At 45.5% G+C, this 14,599-nt stretch overlaps 1 protein-coding gene across 1 annotated transcript in view; it reads left to right on the top strand.

Moving 5' to 3' along the window:
- LOC147596754 (potassium/sodium hyperpolarization-activated cyclic nucleotide-gated channel 1-like) overlaps nt 1-14,599 on the top strand; it is an 85,314-nt gene that overhangs the window by 59,432 nt on the left and 11,283 nt on the right. The window contains 1 exon segment of the mRNA XM_086769635.1: nt 12,223-12,376. Within this exon segment, the coding sequence (XP_086625761.1) occupies nt 12,223-12,376 (154 nt within the window).

The raw sequence follows: 14,599 nt of genomic DNA, 5'->3' as shown, positions 1-14,599 counted from the left end.
AAAATTAGCTCAGCCATATTAGGCACTGCTGCTGTCAAGGGGCCAGTATTAGCATTGAGTTGATGATAATCTACAGTCAGTCTCCACTTTCCGTTTGGTTTACACACTGGCCACACTGGGGAGTTGTACAGGGAATGGGTGAACATTAAAATTCCCTGTTGTTTAAGATCCTCAATCACGGGGGCTACCCCTTCTTGGGCCCCCAAGGGCAAAGGGTAGGGTTTCACATTAGTCATCTTGGACGGGGGAAGGGCAGGTGCTGCTTGTAATAAATGCACTTCTGTCTGGGACATTTTGGAGAGTTTTCTAATTTGAGGAGTGCCAAAATACCATGAATTTCCCTGGGTATCACACCACTGTCTGCCTTTCAATACATCTATGCCCAAAAGATTTGTCGGAAAAGGGCCTATTGCAACCTTGGTGTGCACTGGATCTTCCTCCCCGGGCAACCGTAATGTTACCGAGGCCATAGATATTGATTGGGTTTTTCCCAAAGCATTTAAGATAAGGTTTTTCGACAAAGTCAAAATTCCACATTGCTCTGCCTCAGTCTGCATCAGTGCAGTAAGTTGTGCTCCTGTGTCAATTAAAAAGGTTACTGTTTTTTTCCGTGGCCCTACAGCCACTGTAATCAATAAATCTCCTCTCATATTTAAGGTGAGTTGTTTTATAAACATCCACCCTCTGTTTCCCCCCTCACCTTCAGGGAACAGAGGAACTAGTTTCCCGTCACCCTCTTTTCTGCATCAGTTTCTTCCCTAAGGTCTATCAATGGTGGGGCACTAGGGGTTGTTCCAAAATTGACTTTTTGCCCTGACCATATTTGTATAAGTTTTTCTAATTTCTGGGTTGGAAGCCCATCCATTAAATTTCAGGGAATACCTGTCAGGAGCCCCAGTTGCCACCATTCCTGACAGTGGAGGGGTCTCCCTCTCCCAGGACCAGTAAGTCAGACCAACTCAGAATCGTGACTTCTCTTGACCAGTGCTGGCCACCCTTCACCTTTTCCTGTGGCTCTTACAGCTCTGGTTTCAGTTTTTTGCCTGAATCCACCAACGGGACTGTATTTCCTCCCAAAATTTATGAGTTCTTGGGCTACTTCTCCCCATGTCCACACTTTCCTCCCTGTCCTTCTGTGATCAGGGGTCACTGTTTCCTCCAGGGCACCTGTAAGTCTATCTGCTACAGGAGTACTCTGTATCTTCCCCTGTAGCTAGATCCCAATGGGTTTCAGGGAATCAGGAAGTCCTCAAATTAGAGGAGTCATCCGTTCGGGATCCACAGGCATCATCATTGGAGAGCCCTGGTTAGGTTTGAGATCTCTATCATACATCATTTGCAAACAAGCAGCCTTCTGCACACTCTCCACCAGTTGATCCACTGTACCTGTGATGGCTAGGGGGTCCCCTCTCTCCAAAGGGTTCAGCCCCCCAGCCCAATATGCTGCCCCCTGTGTCAAAGACCATGGGGCCCAATAATTGCTGGTAGTTAAAAATACACCCGAACCCCATATCCTTCTGCTTCCTTTTCTGACAACAAGATCCCATCCCCCCCCCAGCAACAACACTCTCCAGACATATTCTGTATCCGATTCCTTTGGAGTCCTTGCAAAATCCTTCCTTAATTTTGCCAACTCAGTTGCTGTAAACAAAACCTCTTTAGTAATAACTTGGGGATGATTATCGTTTTCTCCCTCATACACATATTCAGTTTTAACTAGGGGATACATCTGAGAAGGGTTCTCTACAATTTCTTTTGCTTTTTGCAAGTCCCCCTGAGGGTAGATTTGCCTGATCCCCTTCTCTTCCAGCTTCAACTCCACCTCTCCACACAAGTCATTTTCTCTCCACAATTCTTCCTTCAATGTTTCTTTCAGCAAAACATTCTGGTGTTTCTCCTCCTCCAACAACTGCTTGGTCTCTTTTAATTGTTCTCGTAAGGATTCAACTGCCAGTTTCAAAGAGTCTATCACAACATTATCTTGACACAATCTCTGCCTCCTATCTTCTATAGCTGCTGCCAGGCTTGCCCCTAAAACGGCACAAATTATAGCTTTTCCCTTCCTGGGCCTAAGTTTAGAGTCCTTCTGTAATATCACAATCCTATCCACTATACTCTGGTTGGAACCAATGATTTTTCACCCATTCTCGCCCTTGAAGGGATGGGCAAGCATGATATTTTTCCAAAAGGTCATCCAATTTCTCTAAATCCCCATTCAATACCATTGCGGGGATCTCATCATGATCATTTGCAGATTTGCAAGCACCCATCTCACCAAAGAGGGATTATTTCATCCTGAGAGGGCTGCACCACAATTTTCTACCACAATTCCCCCTCACACACTCTCAGGAGGACACACCTTTCAAGTTTCTCACGAAAGAGACTTGTCTTTCACCCAATTCTATCACTTCATCCTTCTCCGGCTGTTTTCCTCACGGACAAACAGAACCACAGATCCGGACTCAGCACTTGCTTTGTACCAATGTACATCTCAGTCACACACACACACACTGGAGTCTCTAATAAAGCAACTGGACACTTTCTGTTTCTCTGAGAATCCTGCCGACCACGCCAATTAAATAATGTCACGTTCCAATTTTGGATGAGAGGAAGGCCCCCTTGTGTTCTAGCCAACCTCAGATGAGTCTGGGAGGCTAGGGGTGGCTAGACCAACCTCTCACACACCAGAGCGTGGTTTAGTTCGTATTCTCGGGAACAGAATTAAGACTCAAAACGGAGTCAAGTGCCAGGTAACTATTTACCCGAGAACAAGTTCGCAAATGCAAGAGAAAAGAGAGAAAGAAAGGAAAGAGGGAAAAGAAAAAAGACGATCTTCCTAACAAGAGGGCATGACATCCATTCCCTATAGGGCCATATACGCCAGTCAGTACAGCTATAGGTTTAGAGTTTTCTAAATATACAGGTTGGGAGGTGGACAGGTCCAGCCCTGCGCTTCCTGGGGTGCCTGAGTTGAGGGTTGTGACTTGCTTATGCCCATCCACGCGTGTGGTTCCTGAGGAGTGTTCCAGGGAGCATTTGTTGTCTGCGCGCACACCTCCCTGCAGCACTCAGCTTGTGGTTTCCCTGATTATAGGCAAATTTTGAGTTATGGTATTCCACATAATATCTCCCCTTGTTACATGGAAAGTATATTTTGGGACTTCTAGGGCAGTCCCTTTGCAGATGCCCTGGCTGTCCACAACCATAACATGTTTGAGGTCGGGATGCGCCCAGTTGACAAGCAGCAAACGCTTGAGCCATTTGCCATCCATGCGTCCCTACCACATTACACACCTCTACCATTTGAACTATTGAGGCACCAGGATTTGTTGCCAGTAAAGAGGACAATAGCCTTTTACAAATTTGGTTTGCATTAGCAACTGCCAGGTGTTTTAACAATATAGATCCAGCTTCCGCATGATCTACCTGGCATTCTAAAGCCTCATTCAAAAAACCTACAAACTTCATATAGGGCTCTGTAGCCTCTTGCTTTATGGTTGCAAAGGACTTCATCGCAGTACCACTCTCATCAGGGAGGGTTAAAAGGGCCCATAAAGCAGCATTCTGACTCTGTACTAAAGCTTCACAGATGATTCGCAACTGTGCACCATGTAGCACAAACACACCCTCTCCCATTAATACATCAACCCTGACAGCATACAAAGGGTCACCCGGCTGCTGGTTCAAGTTCTCAAGCAATGCTCATTCACAGTGGTCTCTCCACGATTGTTGCCGTAACATTCTCTGGGTGGGGGTAAGGATAATTTGCACCAATGTGCAACAATCATTAGGTAGCATTAGAGTTGTGTTAAAGATTGATTGAATTAACCCCCTCATATATGGCAAATTAAGTCCCTCCTCCTTTACACTACCTCAGATCTCTTTCACTAGCCCAAATTGAAACCCTTCCCACTGAGGGGGGGCCATTCGGCTACAGTATCACAGGCATGGCCAGAGCCTTCAGCAAGTCTATGTCCCCTTCCATAGCAGCTTGCCTCCAATCAACCAATTCTGTGGTCATCACTGGAGCTACTAAATTAGCTGAAGAGCAACCTTTTTGCAAATCATCAGGGCAGAGTGGGGAAAAAACCCAGCTTCTTTTTCAGGCCTGGATCAAAGGAATTTTCCAACTCACTATCAGTCTCAAATGGAGGAGCAGACAGAATAACAGGTGCTGTCACAACCCCTTTCTGCACATTATTCTCAGACATTGCACACCATGCCAGTAATAAACTCTAAGCCTTTGACACAACACTGCCCATTGTTCCCAGTTGCTTACCTCCCTTAGTTGAGGTAATGAATTAGCTGTACAGGCTTCAAACCTGTAGCTGTCTAGGAACAGAATGGTTCAATTCCACCTGTTCAAGCACCAGTTGTCAGTGCATAGTTGTTTAAAGTATAGCCCAATTATGTAGAACAAAGTCTCAGTCATGATCTTAGACTCAACCACAACCTAGGCAAAAAGCCCCCTATTCTTACTGTTTCCATGCTTTTATACCCATGGTTCCTCTAACCACCACCAGGTGTCCTCGATTTTGCTTCTCTTAGAAAGTCCCTTATTTTTCAATCCCAGGGCTTCTGATATTCATTGCCCCCAACACAAAAGTATATTTTAAACCAATCACATTTTTATCATATGAAAACAACTTATCTCTGTTTTCTGTATTAGAAATGGTTAAGTCAACACAGAACTAGGAAATCACTCAATTTCTGAAGGATTCTCCATTTCTCAAGAAGCTTATTGTTTTTTTTAATTGCTTGAAGTTTATATAGTCCTTTGCTAAAGAAAAAAATATCACTCACATTACCTGTCGTAAAGCTGGGAGCAGAGTGTCTCAGGTTGAAGGTTACTGTCCCTTCTTGTGACTGGCACACCAAGAAGGTGCCTGTTAGCTAGTTTCTGGTCAGTGGACAACTTCAGTAGCTTGAAGGAAACCAAGAACTACTGATCTTAGCACCTTGCCAAAGAGTTGATGTTATGAAGAGTTAGGGAGAAATACCTAAACCTGGAAGTTTTGGGAAATGTGCTCTGAAGACTTCCAGGACTTGCTATAAAAAGACACAAAAGCATGGGGGGATGGCATACATGAAGCTTTCCCTGCTTCCTGATCAGTCAGGTTCCATGGTGGCACTCCCTGATCAGTTTCTAGGCTTTGGGAAATTTCCCATATCTTTTCTGACCTGTCCTTTATTGTCATATCTAACTAGAAGACTATTATTAAGAGCCTTCCAAAAAGATGCTCTTCAACCCTAAGTTGTGGGCTGACAGGGTTTGCAGAATATGATGTATAGTTTACACAGTGATTCTTTCCATTCGCCTTACTTGACAAGAATATGGTTTCTTCCTATCCTTCTTACTGAAGTAAACTGAAATACAATATTCTAGATTAATAATTATGAAAACAGTACTTTCTCCATTATTTTTTACACTCTTCAGAATGCTTGGGATCCATAGTCAACATTTGTTTTGGGCATGTGATGTTTTTAGACTCAAGTATATTTATTTGTTAAGTACAGCAGAAGACACCTCCTTATGTCTTTAGTATTGTTTGCAGCAATTTTAAGTAAAGAAAGTTGAAAATCAGGAGTATGCCACCGTCACATGAATTTTCCAGATAGTTAAGTTGTCTATAAATTCAACCATATATTGTAGAACTTAGGAAATGGAGCAGTCATTTGCTGCATTTATCTGCTCCCTTTGGGCAAAATGTCCTTCTTGCTCTTGTAACCAAAATGCAGTGGTTTCAATCAAAGGAGAAAGGGTCAGACTGAGCTAGGGGATGGAAGAGGAAAGGACTGACTTCTATTTGACCTGGCTGACTCTTTGCAGGAAACTGTCATTTTTTCACGGGCATCAGGTTTTGTAAGGGACATTAGGTCAAAACTCTTAAAATAGCCATTAGTCTCTATAAATTCTCCCCAAAGCTGTTGAGGTTTAAATATACTCAATACTAGTACTGATCTCATATTAATGTACTTTGATTTATCCACTATTATTTAAGCATCTTAGCCCCTAAGCCTTCAGAGTTAGATGGCATGTGGAAATTCTTCAACAAGAAGTACGAGAATGAAAACCATCAAGGTTCTTTACATTCGTTAAATTAATTTAGTAAATTTGATGAATGATTATGTCAGCTGAATGTTTAAAAAAATCAATAGAATCACTTGGATTAATTTAGTCAGCAAGCTGTGTTTGACAGTGGATGGATCATTTATTACAATTTAAAGAAGATTTTTTTTTAAAAATGTGATAAAATCAGAGTCTAGACTGAGAAAACCTATAAGCAGGGCTTGTTGGATACCTGGAGTACCAGGGGCACTTAGTGAACAATCCAGACTGAATGGAATTGTTATGTTTGTGAGCAGCAGGCCTCAAGGACATCACTGAAGCTGCTTGTGAGAAAGTACTGAAGATGCCTGTAAGAAAGTACTGAAGCCACCTGTGAGAAAATAATGAGGCCGCCTGTGAGAAAATAATGAAGCTTCCTGTGAGAAAGTAAACGAAGCAACCTTGAGAAGAAGGAAAACAGCTGGCATACGTGACTGGGGGGGGCTGAACATGAAGCAGGGTACAGGTGGAGAGAGCCGTGCGCGTGAACATAGAGACTTAACGAATCATATTTTAGCTAGGAGCGTGTGCATGATATAGTTAACCAATTAGTAGAGAGCTTGCATATGATACGGAATTAGAAGGGCTATATTAACCGGGATGTATCAACAATAAATCGGCATTTGCTTGATCATATTGGTTGTCAGCAGTGTCCGTGACTTCCGCGTCAGCAGGTGGCGCCCGAACAGGGACCCTCGGAGAGAGGGTACAGGGACCCTCAGATGGGTGTTGGACATCCCGACGGAACCGAAGAAGGAAAGAAGAAATGAGGGGGCAGAAGCCGGTCGAAGGCGAGTGCTGCCCCGGCACTCGGGAAGTCGCTATAGCGCAAAAAGGTACAAAAGGTACGGAGGGAATCTCGTCTTGGCCAGGCGAGCGGCCGGGGAGGAGATGGGGTCCACACTGACCAAAGAGGAGTCAGCAGTGGTTAAGCTCCTCCAACATATGCTCTCTATGAGAGGACTGAGTTATGACTCGGCCGTCCTAGAAGCTTTGCTGCAGTGGGCAAAGAAAAGGGAATTAATCCCCACAGTTGATGATGCTTTTGAACTCCTGACATGGGAAAAGATAGGAAAAGAACTGTGGGATGAAATAAGTGAGGGATCAAAGGAGGTGAGCAAACTCTCCACCGTGTGGAGGCTAATTAACGAAACATTGATAAGCATGAAAGCCAAGCGTTCAGTTGCCGCATCTGCTTTTGCGGCCTTAACTCCAGCCGGCGGGTCCACCTCCGCTACCAGCATGCTGTTCTCGGGTTTAACGAGCCCTGCCGCCGCCCCGGCTCGTGCTGAGGGTGGGGGGGTTCGAGCCCCAGCAAGGACTCCAGGAAATGCAGCCACAGCCCCTATAACTATAGATATGTGGGCACCAGAGGGAAAAACTGCCAAAGGCTTTTCACCACCATCAGATGTACCACCGCCAGGCACCCCGCCACACTGCGCCAGTGCAGGCTCAGAGTCACGAGCCTTTTCGCCGGCGCCAACAGCTCCAGTTTATCCCCTGTTACCACCTTCTTCCCTGCCACCATGGTGTGAGGAAGAGGGGGATGAACATTCATCCGGCTTGAAGGATGCACAGCTGCAAGAGATGCTAAAAAGGCTGGAAGCCCTAGAGGTTCGCCTAGAAGCGTCGCTGGGAAACTTGTCAACTCCTTCGCCTGTGCCACATCGAGACCTGCCAGCGTCCAACCTATTTGTTCTGAACGGAGCATTGGGTGAGATCAGTCTTTTTGCACCTTTGCAAGGGACGCCGGCGGGAGGGGCTGGGGATTTGAATCCGATAGTGCAGAGGAAAGAGGTGATTTGGGATGCTTTGACAGAATGAGAGCCTTTGCCCATGGCATTTCCAGTTGTGACCAATAATACTGGGAGAAGTGTGTGGCAAGCATTAGACTGGAAAATATTGAAGGAAGCTAAAAGTGCAGTGCAGTGCTAAAATCATCATATACTCAATCTGTGTTGCAGCATATTTTTTTGTCACAGTTGTTAACTCCTTATGATATTAGAATGATTGTCCAGATGCTTTTGCTATCGTCACAGCAGCTGCAGTTCTTTCAGCACTGGCAGACTGCTTGTGATAGGGCACCTGCAACGCCTCGACAACAGGGTGATCCATTATTTGGGGTGCAAACTCAAATGCTGATGGGAGCGGGACCCTACACACAATCTGATTGGCAAGCGCAATTTGCTACTGAAGTGTTACAACTGGGCCAAGATTTGGCTTATAGAGCGCTTGCTAGGGTGCACGATGAAAAGTCCGGACCTGCCTTTATGTCAGTAAGGCAAGGTCCCACAGAACCATATGGGAAATTTATTGATCGGTTGCACACTGCAATTATGGCTCACCCTGATCTGGATGATGACATGAAAGCAAAGTTCTTAGATATGCTTGCCTTTAATAATGCTAATGAAAAAAAACTAAGAGAGCCCTTAGTGCGCTGCCAAAAGGATCTAGTACAGGGCAACTGCTGGAAGCTGCCGAGCGAATGGTAGAAGAAGAAAAGGCTACAGTCATGGCTGCTGCTGTAGGTGCAGCAGTTAACCATTGATATCAATAAAGCGGCGCGTGATTAACTGACTGCAACCCCCATTCCCTCTTCCCGGCCCCCCGCCCCCCATCCCTGTCCTGCTCAGGGGGCAGGGGAGGGAGATAGAGATGGTGTTAAGCCCGGGAAGAGGGAGGGGTGGGGGGAGGTTGTCTTGTTCCCTTTTTCCTTATCCTGCTTTGGTTTTAGTGATGGTCTGTTTTGCTTGTAGCGGTGGCTTTAAGGATCCCTCCCTATTCTTGTCTTAAACCTCGGGTTTTAGTTTTCTTTCCTCCTGTATGCCTGGGGCCACAGCTGCCGCCAGGCGCCCCCACCCCCCCGCCCCTGACATGGTTAACAGATACTCCTGTCTGAGTCGAGCTTTGTATAAGTGGAAGGACCGTTCCCTCTTATAACATGGGGGAAGGGATACGCTCATGTCTTTACAGGAGCAGTAAACAAGTGGATCCCTGTCTGTATCATCTGCGGGTAAGCCTTTCAGAACATGTCTGGTTGACCTGCCAGATACCGGTAGGACGGCAACTCTGTGTAAAACAGCAGCAGCCACAAGTGCTGAGTGCTAAAACTAGAAAAGATGAAACTTTTTTTGATCAGTAAAGATGGACTTCTGTCTATTTTTTTTAACTATTCAAGAGCTAATGTTTCTAGAGGGGTAATGATTGTAAATGCTTTAAGATCTATACATTGCAACGACACAGCATGACGTAATCATGCAAGCACATATCAAAATCCAGACAGCATAAAAGACCTAAACGAAGCATACATAGCATTGAATCTGGTTGCCAAGATAATACAGAGTTTTGGAAACTAAGTAAAATTATTGCTGCTTCAGTCTTTACACCTGGTGTGGCAAGTGCCTAGGCATTAACTATGATAAATAAATTGGACTGTTGGCTTGCTAAGCAAATAAATACAACTGCATCAGCACTATTAACGCTGTTAATTGATGTAAATTCTATATACTATGCTACTTTACAAAACAGAACCGCTGTTAGCCTGCAGAGCACATATCTTGACAGGCCTTGTTGCATGTGCTGGCCACACATGCAGCAACGTCTAGTCAGGCCTTGTTGTATGCGTTGGCCACGCATGCAGCAACACCTGGTCAGTACTCTTTCACTGAATCTGCTGAGGGTATAAACAGAGGTGGCTCGGAGCGGATGGGAGAGGATGGACCCAGAGCACACTTTATTTACAACAGGGGACGCCCTGAAGGTGCTGCGCCTGCCTCCCTTCTCTGCTCTGACCCGGCTGATAATCATCCTCTTGCTCGGCGGTGTCTTTGGCGTAGTTGGGTTAGTAACAGAATAGATCAGCAATAGATTTTTTTATTATTAGCACAAATTCATGATTGTCAGGATTTTGATGGGCTTTGCTGCATGAATCTGTCTGATCATTTGGAATCTATTCACAAAAGTATTCAAAACTTGCAAAAAGGAGTACAAAAACAGCAGCAAAGTGATGGCTTTGATATATTCAGAAATCTTTTGGTGACTTGATATAAGCTTGTTACTAATAGCTGTAGGATGCTTATTCATTCCTTTATATATATATTTTGATCTATATTCTGTGTCTTAAAATGTGTGCAGACTTTAATAGATAAAGCGTTGAAACAAGCCTCTTCTCATAAACAAAGAAGAGAGAGATGTGGGTATTTCTTGAGCCAGTACGGTGTCAGTGAAAGAAAACTGTCCTTGGGAGAGGGATACAATCCTGCTTGTTGGAAGAAAGCCATGGAATGAGAAGGGAAGCTTTAAGATACAAAACATTGTTAGCAGAATTTATGACTTGTTTCAACAGAGGCCTGCAGAAAACTAGTAATTGCTCTTATAGATAAGAAAGTTACTGGAGTTGTTATATCTATAATAGTAGAAAAATGTTATAGTAGAAAATTACTAGAAGGTAGTGAAACTTAGCTTTGCTTCGTAATCATGAATATGTATAACGTGTGATCAGTAATTTTATTAACTAAGCTTGTGTGTGGCATAACTGGGTGGTTGCTGTCCTTGGTTAAAATCGGAATTGTGATACTAGGCATCATACTAGGCATAATCATTAACATACCATGCTTGCAAAAAATGATTAACAACTCAATACAGACAATCTGGCTCATTTAAAAAAAAAAAAAAAAAAAAAAAAAGGGGGATTCAGTAGAGGCCTACATGAACCTAGTTGATATTGTAGTAAAATAAGGTCAGGAGTACCAAAAAGGGCCATAGGAGGACCATGTTATTTTGGAAAATTGATAATGTTTGCTCCATCTGTGAGAACATTATGGAATCATACTCGAGCAAGAAGATCGCTAAAAGTATTGACTCCCCATTGGGACAGCAATTTAACCCTGTTGGGTACAGCTGAGCGGATAGCATTATCTTTATTTGTTCCTTGGGCAACAATTGCAAAAACTTTAGCTAACTTAAATAAATTAGCTTGTTGGGCACAAAAGCAAATGAATTTAACCTCTAGCATGTTATCAGGATTATTAGAAGACATGGATAGCATGCGTCATGATATTTTTGCAGAATCTAGCAGCCATTGGATTTTTTGTTATTAGCGCATGGACATGGATGTGAAGATTTTGAAGGTATGTGTTGCATGGATGTTTCTGATCACTCTAAGTCGATACGCTATCAGTTGGCAGAGTTATGATGCAACATGCATGCAATACAAGTGGAAAGCAGGTTAACAGACTGGTTGAAATCCTTGGGGGTCACAGGCTGGCTAAAAGATTTGATAGTTTATGGGTTGGTATTATTGACGGGTTTGCTGTTGACACTGATGATTTTGGGGTATATTTTAAAATGCTTTGTGAAAGCTATGGAACGTATGATGAAAGTGGGTCTGGATTGTTCAAAACAAAAAGGGGGATTTGTTGGATACCTGGAGTACCAGGGGCACTTAGTGAACAATCCAGACCGAATGGAATTGTTATGTTTGTGAGCAGCAGGCCTCAAGGACATCACTGAAGCCGCTTGTGAGAAAGTACTGAAGATGCCTGTAAGAAAGTACTGAAGCCACCTGTGAGAAAATAATGAGGCCGCCTGTGAGAAAATAATGAAGCTTCCTGTGAGAAAGTAAATGAAGCAACCTTGAGAAGAAGGAAAACAGCTTGCATACGTGACTGGGGGGGGCTGAAAGTGAAGCAGGGTGCAGGTGGAGAGAGCCGTGCGCGTGAACAAAGAGACTTAACGAATCATATTTTAGCTAGGAGCACGTGCATGATATAGTTAACCAATTAGTAGAGAGCTTGCATATGATACAGAATTAGAAGGGCTATATTAACCCGGATGTATCAACAATAAATCGGCATTTGCTTGATCATATTGGTTGTCAGCAGTGTCCGTGACTTCCGCGTCAGCAAGGGCTCTTAAAGGAGATTAGTTATTTTTTTCAGAGTAGCAAAAATAGAATCAAACACCTTCAAAATTGCCCCTGCATCCTTGCGTAAACAGTGATAGAAAAATTACTACTGATGACTGTTAGCACTAAGTCACTTCCTAGCTTTTAAGTTTCACATGGTTCACTAACTTCATTGTTTCCTGTGTGTGTTGAATTTTTCTCTGCCCAGAGATTTGCCTTTTGACCAAGGGCCATCGAACTGCCAGCGTACGAGCAGACACGTACTGTCGTCTCTATTCCCTCTCAGTGGACAACTTCAATGAGATTCTGGAAGAGTACCCCATGATGAGAAGGGCCTTTGAAACGGTGGCAATCAATAGACTGTTGGGTAACGTTAGCAAACAGGTGGGTGTTGTTGGGTAACGTTAGCAAACAAGTGGGTGTTGCAAGGCAGAACTTACAGCCTAGTAACAAGGCTATGAGTGGGGATGGGTTGCATGTGCGTGGGAAGGGCTGCGAGCAGGGCCGCACGTATGCAGGAGGTGCGGTCCACAGTGATTTGCGCGCTAGGCGCGGTTAGGTCCATGGGCGCAGGGGGCGGGTGCGTTCGCGTGCGCAGCGGGTGTACGGGTATTTAACCCTGTGTTGCACAGCATTAAGTGGAAGGCTTAGCTTGATGGTATCTGTGTGATGCTCTGCCTTCCCCGGAGCGGGGCTCCGGTGCGTCCTGGGTTGGTTTGCTGGCAAGAGAGCCAACAAGTGGTGACCCCGACGTGATAGAAGGCGACGTGATAGGTCCGGACGGTTTGAGCTGGGGCCACGCGGGCGGTCATGCCTGCCTGCTGTTAGGATGGCATCCATCCCGGATACAGTGAAGGTATTAAAGGCGTTGGATAAAGATGTGAATTGTCCGGTGCACAGGGCACCGTTGACGGAGTTCATCCTATGGATGCAGAAAAGGGGCTTGATTAACAAGCCGGGAGAGGTGATGGATGTGGCGCGGTTACAGGCGGCAGGGAAAAAGCTGTTGGAAGAAGGGGAGGTCGGGACGAAGGGTGTGGTGACACGGCTGGAGATGTTAGGTTCGGTGAAAAGACTGCTGGCTAAGGCTCGAGAGGCGTGAGGAGTGTGGGTTGTGGCTTTAACTGCGATCAAAGGAGAAGGGCGACCTTCGGAAGGGGAGGGGGACAAACGGGGTCGAGACGGCGTGGAGGGGACGGGGGGATGGTGCTCCGGTGGTCTGCCCAGTTCGGCCGGGAGCCTCTGATAGTGATAAAGGGACAATAGAATTTGGGTGTACTCCCCTGTGTATCACGCCTTGCTTGCCAGAGGAGCCTGAACCGAAGGAGCAACCCCCCAAATACGAGGACACAGAAATGCCCTTTGTCTCTCCTTCTGCCCCGTCGGCTCCGCCGCTTGTGGATTCGCGGAGGGGCGGGACCGGCTTGCCACCTCTCCCTAAGGATTCATGGGCTGCGGATAGGGGAGGGGGCAGCGAAGCGGGAGTAGTGGACGCTTTAATCTGAAGGTTCACGCGGTTGGTGGCGGACGTAGAAAAGACATTGAGTAAAGTAGAGGGGTCAGTGCGGAAAGCGGAGGCAGGTCGTGGATTTATGGATTGGACATTGATTGCTAAAAATTGCATATTGGAAGGGGTATCTCTAGGGCCATCAGATGGAGATGGGGGTATAATGGTGTGCCCACTGATACAGGGGCAGCCTGAGAGAAGGAGTTAAAGAAATCTTAATAGATATGGCATTGATTAATTATTGCTGTGCATCCTAAGGAATCAAGTTGATAAATAGTGCTTAATGTTTTGTTAACTACTTGCTTAATAATTTGCTAACCATTGTGCAAACTATTTGAAGCAGAAAGTCTTGCAATTCTTCACGAAAGACAGTTCCCGGTAAGGACTAGGGGGGTCGCTTCAAGAACCAGCTAAAACTGACCCTGCAGCTTGAATGAAAGCCAAGGGATAACTGAGTTTGCGCAAGAACAAAAGGTTACTAGCGGTGACGAAGAGGAGTCACCTGCCTTCATCCCCACGACCCCCGACGACCACCACCAGGAGGCACTGCGCAAGCCCAGACAGGAGGAGTTTATGAAAATGACCCCTTGGGACTAATTTTAATACGAAGCGGGGATAGGTCATGCATATGTATAGGCGTATTGTGAAACTTTATGTATATGTAACATTTGGTTGTATAAATTTAAAGTGAGTTGCCACGTAAGGCGCGCACGGTTTTGGTGGGACTACCCCCCTGTGCTGCCCAGCGCTGAATAAACATACCTACTTTACAATCTTACAGATTGTGGAGTCCGTTTTCCGCACGTCAGTTTGGCGAGCCAGCCAGGAGGATCTCTGCTTGGCTGCGGGATCGACTGCGGAGCGGACGCCCCTAGGCGCGCCCCGAGCACTTTCCTCGGAGGAGCCTCCGCTGCCAGCCGCTCACCGCAGGAGCAGACAACAACCTCCTGAAGCCGCGGACCAAACGGTATGTTTAATGGTAGGGGCCTGTAAGTCGTACGCGTGGCTGGGGCAGCTGGTAAATCGCGCAGAGACGTCTGGCGTGCAGCATAGTCCCCGTTGGTTGGGTACCCAGGTT

Source organism: Chlamydotis macqueenii, chromosome W (genome assembly GCF_036417535.1).
Source record: "Chlamydotis macqueenii isolate bChlMac1 chromosome W, bChlMac1.mat, whole genome shotgun sequence".
Classification (NCBI taxonomy): domain Eukaryota; kingdom Metazoa; phylum Chordata; class Aves; order Otidiformes; family Otididae; genus Chlamydotis; species Chlamydotis macqueenii.
The sequence above is the reverse complement of the archived record's forward strand: the minus strand, read 5'-3'. Positions and strand labels throughout refer to the sequence as shown.